The sequence below is a fragment of the Oncorhynchus masou genome, chromosome 18 (genome assembly GCF_036934945.1).
Source record: "Oncorhynchus masou masou isolate Uvic2021 chromosome 18, UVic_Omas_1.1, whole genome shotgun sequence".
NCBI classification, from domain to species: Eukaryota; Metazoa; Chordata; class Actinopteri; order Salmoniformes; family Salmonidae; genus Oncorhynchus; species Oncorhynchus masou.
In genome coordinates this window covers 13501488-13520332 of record NC_088229.1, presented here as the reverse complement: position 1 = coordinate 13520332, position 18845 = coordinate 13501488, and the positions used below count along the sequence as shown (strand labels likewise).

The following is an 18845-nucleotide window of genomic DNA, read 5'->3' as shown; positions in this document are numbered from 1 at the left end:
GCACATTATGATGTGGAAATGGATGTGGTCCTATGTTAGGTCAAGTATTAACTGGGCCTGGGCCCAAGATCTATAATACCACACCATGCACATGTTGTCAATTCAGCACTTCGCTTTAGTCCATGACCATAATCTATTTTATATTTGAGACTTAGAGAGCTGTTACTTTGTGTTACCTTCGATTGTAAACTGTCATGGTCAAAACATATAGATTCAATGGTTGTAAAGATGGGGAGTTCTGTCCTTAATAAAGACGTTCTCTGCTTTTTGACACCACACTCCACAAAGCAAGTCCTGCAGGCTCTAGTTTTATTTTATCTTGATTATTGTCCAGTCGTGTGGTCGAGTGCTGCAAGGAAAGACCTAGTTTAGCAGCAGCTGGCCTCGAACAGAGCGGCACGTCTTGCTCTTCATTGTAATCAGAGGGACAATATAAATGCTATGCTGCCAGTCTCTCTTTGCTAAGAGTTGAGGAGAGACAGACTACTATCAATTCTACTTTTTATTAGAAACATTGTGTTGAAAATTCCAAATTGTTTGCATAGTCAACTTAAACACTGCTCTGACACAGACCCCCCACCAGGAATGCACCAGGGGTCTTTTCAGTCCCCAAATAGTGTACAGTATTATATAGAGCCATTATTGTATGGAACTCCCTTCTCATATTGCTCAAATGAAGAGCAAACCTGGTTTCTAAAAGCCTATAACGTAACAGCGCATGGCACAACACCTCTCCCCAATTTGACAAAAATAGTTTGTGTGTATGTATGTTACGTGTGTCTTTGTTTAAATGTATGTAGTTCTGTCCTCCAGCTGTTCTTGTCTATTAATGTTCTGCATTATGTCATGTTTTGTGTGGACCCCAGGAAGAGCAGCTGCTGCTTTCACAACATCTAATGGGGACCCTAATTAAATATCTCCCCAAAAAATATATAATATTGTAAGATATCAATAAAAACTAAGAAATATCATGAATGAGTGGACCAAGCCAGTCCACCGGAGTAGTGCTTTCTGGAGTGTATCTCAGGACAACAGATGAGTTCGCTTGAATTGTGCTGAACAATATAACATGCTGCAGAATAACATGACAGATGTCATGCTGCTGCTGCTACAACTCAATCGGAGCGCACAAGTTCTAAAATAGTTGTGTTTATTAACTGAAAATAATCAATCCACTGTCAATGGAATACACATTTCTGAAGCAGGATTGACCCATAACTGGAGTTACCCCATATGTCATGGACTGGTTAAAAATAAATGCCATGGGACACTTTCAAAGCCACTATCAAAAGCAGACATCACTTCCCCAAATCAATGGTACTCAGCTACTAATAACTTTATCACCAAAATAAATTGTCCAAAAGTGATAATACAATTCATGAAGGTTGGATAGGAACTTTCTGCTAGAAACAGATGTACCTAGACGTGCTACAGTAGAAACACATTACTAGCAAAGCCTAAGGTAATAATTGCTTTTCATTATCATTTTAAAAGTGATGTTCACCAGTTGTCACCTCTATTTACGTGATTAAAATGATATGGGTCACGCTAATAGAGTTCCGTGATTTATCTCATGACAGTTTGTAATGTACTCGATGCATTTAAAGATCATTAAACAGTATCCAATAAGTTGGGTCCTGTGTTTTGCACAGTCATGTGACATGCCTGGATTTTAACCTTCATCTAAAGTTTTTTCAAACCGTCCCCTTTTATTTTAGGTGTAATTCTCATTTCTAGATAACCTTTAAAATACGGAACAAAATCTTGCTATGGCACATGATTGCACAAAACACAGGGCCCAAATGTGCACCTGCTCTCTTCATCCACCTCAAACTCAACAGGTTCTCCATCTCCGACACTGAGAAAGGTATTATAGTGTTTTTCTTCAACACTGCAAAAGGTATTTCCTTGGGTTGTTTTTCTTCATGGTCGTACATTGTACAAAAACTACTTATTTGGTGCCATTCCTGTTGGTGAAACCAACTGTAGCTATTCCTGACTTGATACTACACTTGATCTTAGGCAAAATACAGAGAAATTATAACCATAGGCATTGCTGACATTGAACCACATTGTGAAGAAGTGAAACAACCAGAACAACTCAGTTTGGATCCAAGCTAGTTAAACTGGGGGGTGGAGGGGAATCAGATGACATCCGACTGGCGATGAAACAGACATCAAATGAGACCTAAGGCTTTTCCAATTCTAACACAAATCACATAATGAAAGTAGCACAAAAAAAATGAAAAACTGCCCAAGCAGGCTATACTAACCAGGATTTCAGAAACATACATTTCAGTGAGTTAAAAAAAAAAAGAGATAGAAAACAGGCAGAAACAGCAAGGGACTAGCTGGACTTTAAAAAAACACTAATTTCCATTGTCAGTTACAAAATGTTTTAAAACGTTTTCAGTTGCCTGCCCTAAGGAATACAACCATGGTTCAGTTGACCAAGCAGAATGTCAAAATGCCAATCAGTTAAAAGGTATGCCTGTCGTTTAATTTCGCTCCTCTCCTCCGAGTGATGTCCTGCTGGTTGGGGTTCTACTCATTGGGGTTGGGGTTGGCCTCATGGTACACAGACAGGTCAAAGGTTAGTACTTTGCTGATGACGCAATCTCCTTGCTGTGGAGGGGAAAGAGTGGTGCTGTCAGTTTTGCCATTATTTCATAGAAAATGGCTGGCACACAACTACATTTTATTATCTAATATGTGAGAGAAAATGTAAAGACAGTCTTATGGAAAGTATTGTTTTTATGTGAAAGTATTAAAAGGATTTATGGATAGGTGTGTTGCCTCTTATGTTTATGCGGTGCTTGTGTGTGAGCATACCTCTGGATAGACACCGATGAGCGAGTCAGCCTTGGTGTAGAACTCTTCCTTCAGAGAGATCACTATAGCCTGAGTATTCACTGACTGGTCCTTAATGTAGTTGGCCACCTGCAGGGTGACATATTTAGAGAGTTAGGATGTTGAGGTTCCTGCATAATGATGCATTTACATGACCTACATTCCATGGCAGCCATGTTAGCTCCTCACGGGCAATATTGACCAACAGCAGTTCAATGAATAATAAAGCAACGATAAGTACAATATTAACAATTCTCGTCATGAATGGATAAATGGAACGCTCGAAGGCGCCAACATGGCATCCATTCTTAAAGTTGGCCCAACTCTCTAAATATATGGCTCTGGTCACCTGTATAGATGGACAGTATTAGACATAATAGCATGGTCATTACAAAGTCATGTAGTTGGCCACCTACAAAATATAGAAGGACAACACATTAGACATGACAATAACATGAAGCTCGTCTGAAATGGCATCCTACTTCCAACCTATCCCCGTTATACACAAAGAATACGTGCTCTTTCCATGACAGAATGATCAGGTGAATCCAGATGCTAGAATCCCTTATTGTTTTCACTTGTTGAGGCAACTGAGTACACACTGTGTATGCGTGTTATTCAGAGGGTGAATGGGCAAGACTAAAAAATATAAGTTCCTTGAACGGGGTATGGTAGTGGATGCCAGGCGCACCGGTTTGTGTCAAGAACTGCAACGCTGCTGGGTTTTTCATGCCCAACAGTTTCCTGTGTGTATCAAGAATGGTCCACCACCCAAAGGACATCCAGCCAACTTGACACAACTGTGGGGAGCATTGGAGTCAACAAGTGTCAGCATCCCTGTGGAACGCATTCGACACCTTGTAGAGTCCATGCCTCGATGAATTGAGGCGGTTCAGAGGGCAAAATGAGGGGGGAGGGGGTATGGAGTATGGACATTTCAAGAGATTTAAAAACAAATGTAGTTTTTGCAGCAGGGTTTTAGACACCTTGCCGATGTTGGTGTTGTCCAGAGCAGCATCAATCTCATCCAGGACGAAGAATGGGGCAGGCTTGTAGCTGTGTATGGCAAACAGCAGAGCCAGGGCAGCTACAGTCTTCTCCCCTCCAGACAGGTTGTCCATGGGTCTGAACCTCTTTCCAGGGGCCACACAGTTATAGTTGATCCCATCCAGGTAAGGCTCCTCAGGGTTCTCTGGCCCAAGGAAGGCCTGGGGGGGTAGACAGATATTTAACCAACATGTACACAGAGGTGCAGCCAAATATCACAACATCCGAGAAGGAATAGTTGTCTCGCTCACAATTAAAAGCTGATGGTATTATTTCTTTAGACTAAAAGCATAACTTTTAGTCCCAATTTTTTTACATTATTTTGAATAAATAAAATGTAGTTTCTTCTGGGAACACAGTTAACCATGTAAAAGTCGGCCCCTGCCTAGGACACTCCATTTGACTCAACCCAATAGGACAAAACAATATGCTATCTGGTCACAGAGAGTGATACCTGGGCAGAGCTGTTGCGTGACAGGGCTTTGTAGATCTCATCAATGTTGGTGGACACAGCCTCAAAACAGGCGTTAAAGCGGTCAAACCTCTCCTTCTTGATCTGCTCAAACGCCTGCTTGGCCTTCTTGGCTCTCTTACGGGCCGCCTCAAACTCTGGAATACAGATTAGATCATCATGAACACATTATGCTATAATTATAATTTTTTTCTTGTTTCAGTAACATTTCATACGTTCAGTGAGAGAGGGATTAAGTTAGCCCATGTCTCCAGGCTCAAGTGTAAGCCTGGGTTCTACATTTCTCACTTCATCCCCCTTCACATGTCCCTGACAGACTAGTTTCTCCATGGCCTTCATGTTGGGTTCCACACCTTCCAACTAAATGCTGACCTCCTCTCACCGTCACTGGTCTCCTGGAACTTGTCCCTGACAGACTCTAGTTTCTCCATGGCCTTCATGTTGGGTTCCACACCTTCCAACTAAATGCTGACCACCTCCTCTCACCGTCACTGGTCTCCTGGAACTTGTCCCTGACAGACTCTAGTTTCTCCATGGCCTTCATGTTGGGTTCCACACCTTCCAACTAAATCCTGACCTCCTCTCACCGTCACTGGTCTCCTGGAACTTGTCCCTGACAGACTCTAGTTTCTCCATGGCCTTCATGTTGGGTTCCACACCTTCCAACTAAATCCTGACCTCCTCTTACCGTCACTGGTCTCCTGGAACTTGTCCCTGACAGACTCTAGTTTCTCCATGGCCTTCATGTTGGGTTCCACACCTTCCAACTAAATCCTGACCTCCTCTCACCGTCACTGGTCTCCTGGAACTTGTCCCTGACAGACTCTAGTTTCTCCATGGCCTTCATGTTGGGTGCGCTGATCCTCTGCAGTATGGACTGCTGCTCGTTGAGCCGCTGCTGCAGTGTGTGCATCTCTGCTTTGATCTCATCCTCTGCCAGCGCGTCCTGAGAGAGTGCAGACACACACAGGCACGCAAACAAAGACAAATATGTTAGGTGACTCATATCCTCGGCTCACACTGCATTTCAAACTCACCTAAAACAACCCTATTGCTGGGTATTGAATCATGACTGAAACAGCTACAGTACACATAGATATAGAGTCTGAGTCTATGTGGAGAGAGAAACTATGTCCCAATTCTCCACACGTCTCCCAGACTCAGCCTTAGTATGCAGGGTTCAGGCATGTGTGTAGTTCTTACCTTGAGGTCTTCAGACAGGTTGCTGTAGTCGATCTCTATGAGAGCCTCTTTAGCCAGGACAGTACTGGACGTTCTCTGACTGCTGTTAGACTCCTCCTGCTGGGAGCTCCCCTAGAGGGGGAGAGAGTGAACACAGTGAGGCGGTCAGGTCGGTTGGAAGCAGGGTTGGGGAGCAACGGATTACAAAAATGTTAACTACAATCACTTATTTTACAAGCTAAAATATTGCAATCAGATACTTTTGAAAAACTAGATTTACTTCGAGGATTACTTTTAAATTCAGAAAGGATGTTTGCGAGAAAAAAAATATTTGACTGAATGACATTCAAATCTGCATTGAAAAAAGGCGCAAGTTTAAGTTTGTTCTACCTGAGCAAGGCTGACCACAAGTCAGAGACCACTATGATGACACACCAAATGATGACCACATGTCAGAGACCACTATGATGACACACCAAATGATGACCACATGTCAGAGACCACTATGATGACAAGGACCACTATGATGTCACACCAAATGATGACAACATGTCAGAGACCACTATGATGACAAGGACCACTATGATGTCACACCAAATGATGACCACATGTCAGAGACCACTATGATGTCAGAGACCACTATGATGACACACCAAATGATGACCACATGTCAGAGACCACTATGATGACAAGGACCACTATGATGTCACACCAAATGATGACCACATGTCAGACCACTATGATGACAAGGACCACTATGATGTCACACCAAACGTGTTTGATGGATCTTGGGAAAAGAGCAGAAATAGGCTTTTGTAGACTACAGTCCAAAAGCTATGTCTTCCAATGGTGAAACTTCTGTCAGCATCCAAAGATTATCCAACTTGAATAAACGCTTGGAGGTCAGGATGACAGCAGTGGTGTAGTCTGCGGCAATACGGATATCACTTGTTATTGAATCACACTGCTGCTCTCTCATTTAACTATTGGAGCCTTACTATTGTATTGTGGTTGTTGTGGATGCCTGTTCACAAATCTAAATGTATATTTGAACCCAATAATGGTTGAATTCAAGAAGTTTAAGCTGCCTATCTAATCATTGTTTTTGAAACCAGTGGACAGCCAGTGAAAAATGCGCTCTTGCAACAGCTGCATAGTGAGGATCCCAGTTTGGAATAAAAGTCCACTTTTATTCCAAATCTAATTTATGCCGATTAAAAAATGCATCCATAGTCCTAATGGACACACGCTCGAACTCGCACACTTATTTTTATTTAATGTAAAGATATCATTTAATAATGTTATTATATGTAGTAGAAAGCGGTGGGTTAGATAGGCTTCTTCTATCTCACCAACCCATAAAGTAAAATTGAACATCCATATATGGCCAGATATGTAAACTTTAACATTGATTTATCCTGCAATAGATGTCGTTCAATTGGTAACATACATTTTTGTCCACTTCTATTGCCTCTTAAGGGGGAGAGTAATCTAAAAGTAACTGAATGTAATCAGATTACATGACCGTGTTTGGGTAATCCAAGAGTTATGTTACTGATTACAATTTTGGACAGGTAACTCGTTACGGATTACATTTAGAAAGTAACCTACTGGTCAGAAGGGAGAAGGAGCGAGAGAAAGAAAAAAAGCAGGAGAGAGAGAGAGAGAAATAAAGAGTGGGTTTAGTACCTCTCCCTGGCCGATGTCGTCCATGGTCCCAGAGCATAGCGGCAGTCTGATGTCCTGCATCTTACAGGCCTGCAGCAGGTTGTGGCGGTCGCTACGTTTCTGCTCCAGCTTGGTCTCGATGGCCGTCACCTCTTTCTGCAGCTGGGTCAGCTCCCTGTGGAAATAACACATTGGTCAAACAATAATGCCAGAAACTACAATGCTACAAACTAGTAGCAATCTTTCTGAGTCAGCTCCCTGAGGTAAACACAAACAGTTGTCAAACACTAAAACAATATGGCAATGCTACAACTGTTCTTTTTTCTTAAAACACATAAATAAATCAATGTAGTAAGTCAAAAAATATGTGCCTTTTAGAAATGGGTGGAAGAGGATGAGGGTTTGGTTTATGTACGTGTCTAAACTTTGAAACTCACTTGTTGGCTCCTCCCAGTTTCTTACGTATCTCCTCCATCTGGTGGTTCTTGTCGTTGACCTCTGACTTCTTGGTGAGGTGCTGGTTCTTCAGGTCCTGCAGCTGGGCCATGGTCTCATCTATGGTCTTCATGTGACGGTGCTCCTCCTGGGAAAGACAGACACAGGGAGAAAAGGGTTCAAAACAACTCTTCCAATCTGACCAACAAAGAAAGATATTACACATTTGATTGATGCCATTGGTCTGAGAATTTAGGGCGCGTCCCAACATTTCCTCGTCATGCATTTTAAAAGCATTGGATTGGTGGAGTGTGGTTGGCAGCAGATTGTTAAATCCATGAGAGGGAGTGTGCAATTGCACATTTCAGGAGAAGGGTAGCGAATCGGGACACAGACTTACAGTGCCTTCAGAAAGTACTCATCATACTTCTCCACTTATTCCACATTTTGTCTTGTCCAAAATGTAGTATAAGCCTGAATTCAAAATGGCTTAAATATACACTACCGTTCAAAAGTTTGGGTTCACTAAGAAATGTCCTTGTTTTTGAAAGAAAAGCTATTTTTTTTGGTAAATTAAAATAACATCAAATTGATCAGAAATATGGTGTAGACATAGTTCATGTTGTAAATGACTATTGTAGCTGAAAACGGCTTATTTTTTTGGGAATATCTACATAGGCGTACAGAGGCCCATTATCAGCAACCATCACTCCCGTGTTCCAATGGCACGTTGTGTTAGCTAATCCAAGTTTATCATTTAAAAAAAAAAGGCTAACAGATTATTAGAAAGCCCTTTTGCAATTATGTTAGCACAGCTGAAAACCCGATCGAACATGTGGAATACTTATGGTTTTTCTTAAAGCATTCTAAAAACCTGTATTTGCTTTGTCATTATGGGGTATTGTGTGAATATTGATGAGGGAAAAAACTATTTAATACATTTTAGAACAAGGCTGTAACATAACAAAATGTTGAAAAAGTCAAGGGGTCTCAATACTTTTAAAATGCACTGTATGTGTTGGGTACAGAGATGAGGTAGTCATTCAAAAATCATGTTAAACATTATTATTGCACACAGTGAGTCCATGCATTAAGCAAAGTTTTACTCCTAAACTTATTTAGGCTTGCCATAACAAAGGGGTTGAAAACTTGTTGACTCAAGACATTTAAACTTTTCATTGATTTATTAATTTGTAAAAAAATAATTTAAACATAATTGCACTTTGATATTATGGGGTATAGTGTGTGTAGGCCACAGACCAAAAATCTGGATTCAATCCATTTTAAATTCAGGCTGTAACAACGAAATGTGGAAAAGGTCCAGGGAAGTGAATACTGTCTGAATGCACTATCGTTTAGAAGCCGTTTACAATAACCTCTCTACCTTCTTGAGACTCTATATATTGCCATGGTGTCTCTACCTTCTTGAGTCTGTATCTCAGCCTTGACTTACCTTCTTGAGTCTCTCTATCTCAGCCTCGTCCTTCTTGACGGTCTGCTCCCACATCATGACCTTCTCTTGGTCCTCCTTCAGCTGGTTCTTCTCATAGTCCAGCTGGATGCCCAGACGAGTCTTCTGGGTCTCAAACTCCAGCCTAGAGGACACAAAGACAGACACAAAATGGATGACGTTAGCTAAGTAAACCCACTCAGAGAAACTGAGAGACAGGCTAAAGGCAAGGCATGAACTGGATTAATGTAAAGGGTCAACACACTCAGAGAAACTGAGTGACAGACTAGGCCCAAAATGGCTGATGTTAGGTCAAACTATCCAGAGAAACAGGCGAGTCACAAAATGGACACCTGCAGTGCATTAAAAACAGGTTGACTCGGTTCATAGTGACCCATAGTGGAAGATGAGACTCACCGTTTCTTTGCAATCTCGTTCTGCCTCTTGACCTTCTCCTCCTCGAACTCTCTGATGTTCCTGACTCCAATCTCCTTACAGAACTCGATGAACACCTCGTCTTCCACAACGTTCATACGGTCTCTCAGATCATTGACCTCCTTCTCACGGGATTGGATGATCCTCTTGATGTCATTAATGCGAGGGCAGAAGTTAGCCAGCTCACTCTCCAGCTTAGACTTCTCCTACAGGAAGTGGGAAAATTACTTGAGTTAGTCTAATGAACCACACCTAACACCACTACGACTATTAGGTGATTGATGACTCTTAATGACCAATTATAGGTCATCATGGAACCATAAATGGGCACTTAGTTGGGCACCACAGCCTCAAGCTACAAAACCAACTGACAGTTTGTGCTGTGGCCCACTGTGTTGCTACACCTCCATACCTGCATGTTGAGGGAGAGGTGTCGGGTCTTGGTCTGTTCCAGGTCACTCTGGGAGTATTTCAGTCTCATCTGGAGGCCGTGGGCCTGAGACTGGACCTGACGCAGCTCTGCCTCCTTCCTCTTAGCCTTCATTTGCTCCTGTCGACACAAGAGAGGTGCATTGTGGATAATGTAGTGAGCATCCTCCACAGATTTCTGATACTAAATTAGTTTAGTATATTTTGCACAGATACATCACACACACAGTTAGTCAATGAACGGAGGGTAAACAAGTCCAGCACTGGCTTATCAGCACCCAGAATCATGTGCTTTTCAGGAGAGAATCTATATATACACACAAACCCCAATTCATTGTACAGGCCTATAACATTTTTAGAGACAGGTTACCTTGAGTTCCTCAGTGAGTTTCTCCTTCTTGTCCTTGAGTTTGTCCACAGCCTTCTCATCCCAGCGCCTGGCCTTAGCCTTCAGATCACTGGCTCCACCCGAGATCACACCAGACTTCTGGAAAAGTGTACCGTCCAGGGCCACCGTCTGGAGAGAGTGGGGGGAGGGAGGATGGAGAGGGGGAGAGAGGTGGAGTGAGGATGGAGAGAGAGAGTGCGTGAGAGTGATAGATGGATGGACAGACAGAAAAATAGATTTTGTGAGGTTGCATAACTTTCAATCAACCAGTGAAGGTGTGTGTGTGTGTGTGTGTCTATGTGTTTGTACCTTGTGTCTGTAGGGCCCTCCGAAGGCGATGCGTCGAGCGTCCTCTACGTTCTCACAGACCAGTGCGTTACCACAGGCGTACTGCAGGGCCTTCTTAATGTGAGGAGGCTCGTAGCGGATCACATCGATCACCAGCTTGGCTCCACGCAGCTCACGCAGCTTCTCATCTGTAGGCTTCACCTGGAGACAACACAGAGAGACCCGGACAGTTAAGACTGACACAACCACAGAGAGACCCGGACAGTTAAGACTGACACAACCACAGAGAGACCCGGACAGTAAAGACTGACACAACCACAGAGAGACCCGGACAGTAAAGACTGACACAACCACAGAGAGACCCGGACAGTAAAGACCGACACAACCACAGAGAGACCCGGACAGTAAAGACCGACACAACCACAGAGAGACCCGGACAGTAAAGACCGACACAACCACAGAGAGACCCGGACAGTAAAGACCGACAACCACAGACCCGGACAGTAAAGACCGACACAACCACGTAGAGACCCGGACAGTAGAGACCCCACAGGACAGTAAAGACACAACACAACCACAGAGAGACCCCACAGAGACCCGGAGTAAACACAACCACAGACCCGACACAACCACAGAGAGACCCGGACAGTAAAGACCGACACAACCACAGAGAGACCCGGACAGTAAAGACCGACACAACCACAGAGAGACCCGGACAGTAAAGACCGACACCACAGAGAGACCCGGACAGTTAAGACTGACACCACAGAGAGACCCGGACAGTAAAGACTGACACCACAGAGAGACCCGGACAGTAAAGACAGTCCCGGAAAGACTGACACCACAGAGAGACCCGGACAGTAAAGACTGACACCACAGAGAGACCCGGACAGTAAAGACTGACACCACAGAGAGACCCGGACAGTAAAGACTGACACCACAGAGAGTCCCGGACAGTAAAGACTGACACCACAGAGAGACCCGGACAGTAAAGACTGACACCACAGAGAGACCCGGACAGTAAAGGCTGAGGTAACTGTGTACATCTAAGTTAGAATTCCACCCTATGTTAGTGCGACCAGTCCCATTAACCGTAGTCTTCCCCCGTGTTTTACCTCCAGATAGACGAGGTTGAAGGAAGGTCTCCGGCTCTCCTCTCTGATGTACTGGATGCAGACTCATCTATCCATCCACCCACCCATCCACCCATCCACCCACCCACCCATCCATTCTTAGCATCATACCTCCAGATAGTCGAGTGGCAGGAAGGTCTCCGGCTCTCCTCTCTGCTCTTTGATGTACTGGATACAGTCTCTACCGGTCTTCTCTGAGTCCACGATAATGGCGTCCATATTCTTGCCCAGCACCTTGGTCACAGCGATCTGAAACTTCTTCTGAGTGGGCTGACACAGGTCGATCAGACGGCCGTACTGGAGGGAGGGTGTGGGGAGAGAACGTGAGCATTGTAATATGTAAAAACCATTTCACGATGACTTCAATGTTCTGATGACTCAGTTAGTGGCGCTTCACATGCATGACTGGAAATCGCTTTGGATAAAAGCGTCTGCTACATGGCATATATTATCAATGTTCCAAGAGAAGAAACATGTCTAGAACACAAGAACAGAGAACAGGTGTAAGGAGAGTAAAACAGAGAAGGAGACCGTCTTTCTACCGGACCAGTTGTCTCCACCTCTGAATACTCAGCTAAGAAAAGCCTACTGACATTTACTCCTGAGGTGCTGACCTGTTGCACCCTCTACAACCACTGTGATTATTATTATTTGACCCTGCTGCTATGAACATTTGAACATCTTGAAGAATAATCTGACCTTATTGGCCATGTACTCTAATAATCTCCACCCGGCACAGAGTACTGGCCTGTTTTTCCTAGCCACCGTGCTTCTACATCTGCATCGCTTCCTCTTTTAGGCTGGGTTTCTGTATAAGCACTTTGTGACAACTTGTGATATAAAAAGGGCTTTATAAAATAAATGTGATTGATTGATATTGACAGGCATAGAAAGTGAACTCTGTGGTTGTCCTGTGCCAGCATCCAGTCCCCAGTCCTGCCACAGATCTGCGGTAGAGTTTCTTCATGCTCTCTGCTGTCTGGTAGCCTCTAGCCTTTACAGGGAACGGTGTGGTAACTATATGCTAGCTGTTAGCCTCCAGTGATCCGACCACAGATTGAGTGTGCAGCCTCCTGACCCTCTCCATGATCTCTGCTTTGATTTAGCTAGCCTCTGACCCCAAACCTCTACAGCTAACTCTGCGTTACCCTATGCTAGCCTCTGACCCCAAGCCTCTACAGCTAACTCTGCGTTACGCTATGCTAGCCTCTGACCCCTAGCCTCTACATCTAACTCTGAGTTACCCTATGCTAGCCTCTGACCCCTAGCCTCTAAAGACAACTCTGCGTTACCCTATGCTAGCCTCTGACCCCTAGCCTCTACAGCTAACTTTGAGTTACCCTATGCTAGCCTCTGACCCCTAGCCTCTACAGACAACTCTGTCGTTACGCTATGCTAACCTCTGACCCCTAGCCTCTAAAGACAAGTCTGCGTTACACTATGCTAGCCTCTGACCCCTAGCCTCTACAGCTAACTTTGAGTTACCCTATGCTAGCCTCTGACCCCTAGCCTCTAAAGACAACTCTGCGTTACCCTATGCTAGCCTCTGACCCCTAGCCTCTAAAGACAACTCTGCGTTACGCTATGCTCGCCTCCAGGTCTTACCACAGATCCGGGGTACAGTCTCTTGATGCTGTCCATGATCTCTGCTTTGCGTGCCTGCCTGCTGTTCTCCTGTCTGTCGATCCTGGCGTCTCCTAGCTGCTCCATCACCTAGGGAACAGACACAGAGAGACAGGCTGTCAATCAAATATCTTAATGTCCTCAGCCCAAACTATGTATATGACAGGATCCAGGGACTTGCCATTTGCTAGAAAATCCATAACAGCAAAACTGAAATGATAAGATTGTTACAGCGATCATGTAATGTCAACACACCATGTTATGTTTTTCCCAATGTGTTTCAGTATCAATCAATGACTGATTGAATGATTGACAGATAGCGTTCCAGTACCTGATTGAGTTCCAGGTTGATCTCGTCGATCCTGTTCTTTGCCCCCTCCACCTGCTCAGTCAGCTCCTCCTCCATTCTGTTCTGTTCATCCAGAGACTGCTTGCTGGTGGTAATGTAGTCCTCCAACTTCTCAATACGCTTCTGATTCTCCTCTATCTCACGGATCTTCTGCTTGATCTTTGCCTGCAGATGAACATTTGAATAACGTTTCTCTCTCTTTGGTCACTCCTTCAACTTTTCCGTTGGGTTCCCCAATGAGCACAACCCTTTATTCTGTATCAGCATCCTTTACCTCAGTCTCCACTTTCTTCCTCTCTTCCAGGTCGAGGCGATCCTGGTCTGCCTTCTGGTCTCTGTTGAACTTCTCCAGCTCCTGGGCAAGAGTGGCCGCCCGCTTACTGGCCTCCTCCTTCAGACGGTGGTACACCTTCACCTGGGAGGGAAGGAGGGGGAAAGAGGTGGAGAGTAGTAGATATTACTGGATGGTTCAATTCAAATCAAATGTTATTTGTCTAATGCGCCGAATACAACAGGTGTAGTTTCACCTTCCAGTGAAATGCTTATTTACAAGATCTTAACCAACAATGCAGTTAAGAAAAATACCTAAAATAAATAAATAATAACAAATAAATAAAAGTAACAAATAATTAAAGAGCAGCAGTAAAATAACAATAGCGAGGCTATATACAGTTAGCTAGCTGTGGGGGAGAACCAGAATGCTTATTGGCTGAAAGCTGTGGTATATCATACCGTATACCACAGGTATGACAAAACAGTTATTTTTACTGTTGGCAACCAGTTAATAATAGCAATAAAGCACCTCGGGTGTTTGTGAAAACGCTTATCAGCAACGGGAACCATTAACACGGCTGGCTAGCTATCTTCCAGAGTGAACAACAGTAGAAGAGGGGAAAAGGGAGACCCATTTCGGACAATCAGAGCAATAAGAGCTTGCCGCTGAAAGGCCAACAACCTTCCTAAGGAGGGCTGGTTCCGACAGAGATAAACGACGAACGAAGGCATAATGTAAGTACATTCAGAATTTCTTATTCCAAAAAGGCGGCAATTCGTGTACAAAGTATATGATTACTTTGAGGATAGTTCTAAATTGTACCCCTCTCTTAATTTTCTGTGTAACAAGCCTCAATATGTTGTCAGTCTGTTAGGGACCTATTTCTCATGTATTAAGTATGTATGTTTATTCTGTGTTATTTTTTAGTTAGCTAATAAATAATTAATTAAACCAATTTGTGTAGTACTGAATCATGAGTACGGCTGGGGTTTTTGCAGATGCTACGATTGTTCAGAATGATGATATGATAAGAGGTTATGATTAATATGTTGACTGTTTATAGATGTGATAGGTAAAGACCTTTAGAGTTTAATTCAGGAGATGGTAACTCTAAACAACCGCTCTCGTGGTGCCCCAGATCCTAATGAGTTAAATGTTACATGATTCATTTAAAAATCGGGTAACAATTAAACATAGTTAGTTGATTAAATAAATAATAGTCATCGGCTTAATTAAAGTAAAGTCACCACAATCCTTATGACTCTTCATAGACTCCCTGTCTCGAACCTGATTTTCCTCCAGTGTGAGGTCCTGTCCCTGGCTCTGGGCCTCCTCCTCCATTCGGTCGTCGAACTCCTGCCGGGCCATCTCCACAGCGCCCTGTTCTTTCTCCAACTCATCCATATCCCCCTTCCTCTTCTTGTACAGCTTCTGGGCGTTCTGGAGGGACTTCTTGGCTGCTTCTAGTTTTTTGATCTTGTGGGAGGTGTTTTCTTTGGCCTTGATGTACTGGGGTCGCTTCTGGTTCAGCTCAGCGTCCTTCTCCCTGTAAAGGGTACGATATTCTTTCTTTAACTTCCAAATTGGTAACTATTTCCCCTGGCCTATCAAATCTCCACAATTTCTTAAGCTCCTTCCTCACGAGCTATCCCTCTTTTCCCTCGCTCACTCCCACCCCCCCCTGCTCCCTGGTCTCTCATCATCCTCCCCAGCTCTTTCTCCCTCCCTACATCCATCATCCCCACTTACTTGATCTCTTTCTCCACAGTCTGTTGGTCTCTCATCATCCTCCCCAGCTCTTTCTTCTTCTCCTTCAGTTCCTCCTCCACGTGGTCCATCTTCTTGCGGTCCTTGTCAATCCCCTTGTTGTGTTGCGACAGCTCGCGGTTCAGCTTCTCGATCTCAGCATCATTGTGATACAGTTTGAACAGCTGCATCTGGACGTGGGCTTTCACCACCTCGTCCTTCAGACGCTGGTAACGCTCAGCCTAGAGAGGAGGAGGCAGAAAGTGAATGTGTGTGTGTGTATTGAAGGAAAAAAACGAGTCCCGCACTTCCTTTTTCAGGTGAAAAACAGGAAAATGTTTATTCCATTTCACACGGTTAACATTTTGACCAACTGGTCTTCATCAATGTCAGACGATAGTGACAAAATATGTGTCATAAGTACCACAACAAAGGACTGCATGTATGGAGAAAGGGATGAGAGTATGTCAGTCTAACAATCTCAAAGTCCCAGTATGACCTTCCACCAGAAGATTAGAACGTGAGTGACGGGGAGAGGGAAAGAACAGGATGTGGTGTCACCAGACAGGATGTGTCCTCCATACCTCCTCTTTCTCCTGCTTTGCCTCTTTGCGTTCCGCGGCAATGTTTTTCTTGCGGTGGTAGTTGAACTGTGTGTCCTCCTCAGCCTTCACCATCTCCTTCTTCCTGCGGTCGTACTCCTGAGCCAACTCCCCAGACCGGGAGATCTCCTCAAATAGAGCCGTACGCTCCTTAGGGTTCTTCATGGCTATGGACTCCACAGCACCCTGATTGGGGAATACATAGAGGTCAAAGGTTACTAACACTGTCATACATAGGGTAAGAGAGGTCCATGGACAAATGGCCTCTAAGAGTTTTAATTCACTTATGAGAAAACGCTACACACATTCAACTTAATTATGTAAATCGTTTGCATGTGCGTGATATATTGTGAACAAAGATTTTTTTAAATGCTTGTGTTCATTTATACCATTTGTTTGCTTGTGAGAACAAATTCTCATTTACATATTTATTTATTGACGATGCTGGGCCAATTGTGTGCCGCCCTATGGGACTCCCAATGATGGCCGGTTGTGATACAGCCTGGACACGAACAAGGGTCTGTAGTGACGCCTCTTGCACTGAGATGCAGTGCCTTAGACTGCTGCACCACTCAGGGAGCCCTGTGTCTCACCTGGAAGACGAGGAAGTTCCTGGCCTTGATTAGGATGCCTAGTTTCTCCAGCTCCTCGCTGTACTCTGCCAGATTCACCACCTTGCTGTTGATTCGGTACTCTGACGACGAGCCTAAGACGTGCATAAAAAGGGGTAAAACTGTTATTATATGCATTACTATGCGTGTCCTAAGCTCTTCACTGTGCTCAGCCAGATCCCCCCCGCCATACTGTTGATTCGGTACTCTGAGGAGGAGCCTGACACACACAGACAACAAGATGGTTGTTATGCAGAATGACGCAAGTCCTTACTTTTATCTACAGTATTTTTTTGGGGGGGGGCTTATCAACCATGTTTGCGCCATCAGATATATAAACATCTTCAAAGAGGACCAGACGAAACTGAGTTAGGTGTCGTTAACCATACAGTTTCTCTCTACCAATGGATCTGTGTTGAGAAAGTCAGTGGGGAGCACCGTGGCTTACCAATGATGATTCTGGTGAAGGTGCGCTCTTCTCCACTGTCCTCATGGTACACCATGCTCACAAACGCTCTGTTGGCTGCTGGTTTCCCCACGGGAGCTCCGTGGATCAGGTCCTTCAGAGTCTTCACACGCAGGTTACTGGTCTTCTCAGCCAGCACAAAGCTGATGGCGTCCATGAGGTTGGACTTGCCTGGGAGGGAGAGAATATGAATGGAGTCAGTGAATGATCTATTCAAGTCTTGCAAATATGGTTGATTTGGAAAAGGACGTAACTAGCTGGCTTGGTTAAGACTACATAATAAAAGTGCTGCTCTAATGTTTATGCATGTGAGATCTCATTTATTTGTTCCTACTGACTGGGTGACTGTCAGGGAAGGAAATGTGTAGGGCGAGTTCGTTTTGCATGTCCCGGTGCACTGGGTGGGCAGTGTTTACACATTTTACACCATTTCATTGGTCAAGAACTCTCCATCTACCAGCGCACCTGGCCATGCAAAACGAAGTTGGCCATTGATAGCTATCCAGCTAAACATTATGGAGGCGTGGCAAAATATTAATTAAAATGCAACGGTTCATGTGCATATACATTGCTGTCATTGTCAACAAAGTATTGAAGCATTGCAGCTTGAAACAAATGTAGCAAATAGTCAACCCGGCTAAACTAGTAACGTTACCAGCAGTGCAGTAACGCTAAAATAAGCATTAGCTAGATAGAATACTTGCAATATTGACCATAACTTACCGGATCCATTGGGCCCAATAATCGCAGTGAATTTGTGAAAGGGGCCGATGATTTGTCGGCCCTTGTAAGATTTGAAGTTTTCGATCTCTATTAGCTTCAAATAACCCATTATGACCAGATCGCTTGTACGAAAACAAAGAATATGTGTTGTTGTGATAGCAGCTAATGCTAGCTAGCGATTAAACTCGTACCATGCACGCAAATTGTAAATATTTGTTAAAAATAATCAAAAGTTACATTATCGATCGTTGTGCCAGGCTAACTAACGCGATTAGCTTGCAACAACAATGCGCCATTTTCCAGTCCTCCTGCAGAATTGGAGACCACTGAACGCGCGTAAGGGAACGACTTCTCGCGAGATCTTACTGCTACCCTTTATCAAAATGCCATAATAAACTTCAAGCGTTTATGTTTATTTCGAATGTCAGTACACTGACTGATAAAATTATTACAGTGAAATTGATTTCAGACCGCAATCATTTTAGAAGGTTTAAGTGCCAAAGCAACCAAATATATGTTTTGTTGAACTTTTCAGCCAACTACAGCCCCGTTCAAAACCATAGGGAGAATGTATAAAGTTGATTTGCCGGGGGACAACCTTTCCAATGTGGCAGTGGAACGCCGACTGGCCGCGGAGGCTGCGCTCCAGGCTCGGATCTTCAAGCATTGGAGAG

At 44.0% G+C, this 18845-nt stretch overlaps 1 protein-coding gene across 1 annotated transcript; it reads right to left on the bottom strand.

Moving 5' to 3' along the window:
* Positions 1-1133: 1133 nt before the first annotated feature.
* On the bottom strand, positions 1134-18499 carry LOC135504010 (structural maintenance of chromosomes protein 1A-like). The gene is made up of 23 exons (XM_064922251.1): positions 18172-18499; positions 17431-17619; positions 16965-17077; positions 16354-16557; positions 15773-16011; positions 15311-15569; positions 14024-14164; positions 13732-13914; positions 13383-13490; positions 11889-12074; positions 10666-10845; positions 10339-10485; positions 9952-10089; positions 9522-9745; positions 9108-9249; positions 7657-7802; positions 7241-7394; positions 5573-5683; positions 5159-5315; positions 4352-4506; positions 3837-4058; positions 2833-2940; positions 1134-2625 (listed from the first exon to the last, which is right to left on the bottom strand). The coding sequence occupies exons 1-23, from the start codon at positions 18278-18280 to the stop codon at positions 2545-2547; spliced, it is 3696 nt and encodes a 1231-aa protein (XP_064778323.1). The 5' UTR covers positions 18281-18499; the 3' UTR covers positions 1134-2544.
* Between the last annotated feature and the right edge of the window lie 346 nt (positions 18500-18845).

What these genes read in the sequence shown, in the direction of transcription:
- LOC135504010 (XM_064922251.1), bottom strand. Translation starts at nt 18,280, where the DNA reads ATGGGTTATTTGAAGCTAATAGAGATCGAAAACTTCAAATCTTACAAG. An exon ending in GACTGTACCCCGGATCTGTG is followed by an intron (nt 12,075 to 13,382) that starts GTAAGACCTGGA and finishes CCCTCCCTCCAG; the next exon opens with TACGGCCGTCTGATCGACCT. An exon ending in GTTCCAGGAGACCAGTGACG is followed by an intron (nt 4,507 to 5,158) that starts GTGAGAGGAGGT and finishes TCTGTATTCCAG; the next exon opens with AGTTTGAGGCGGCCCGTAAG.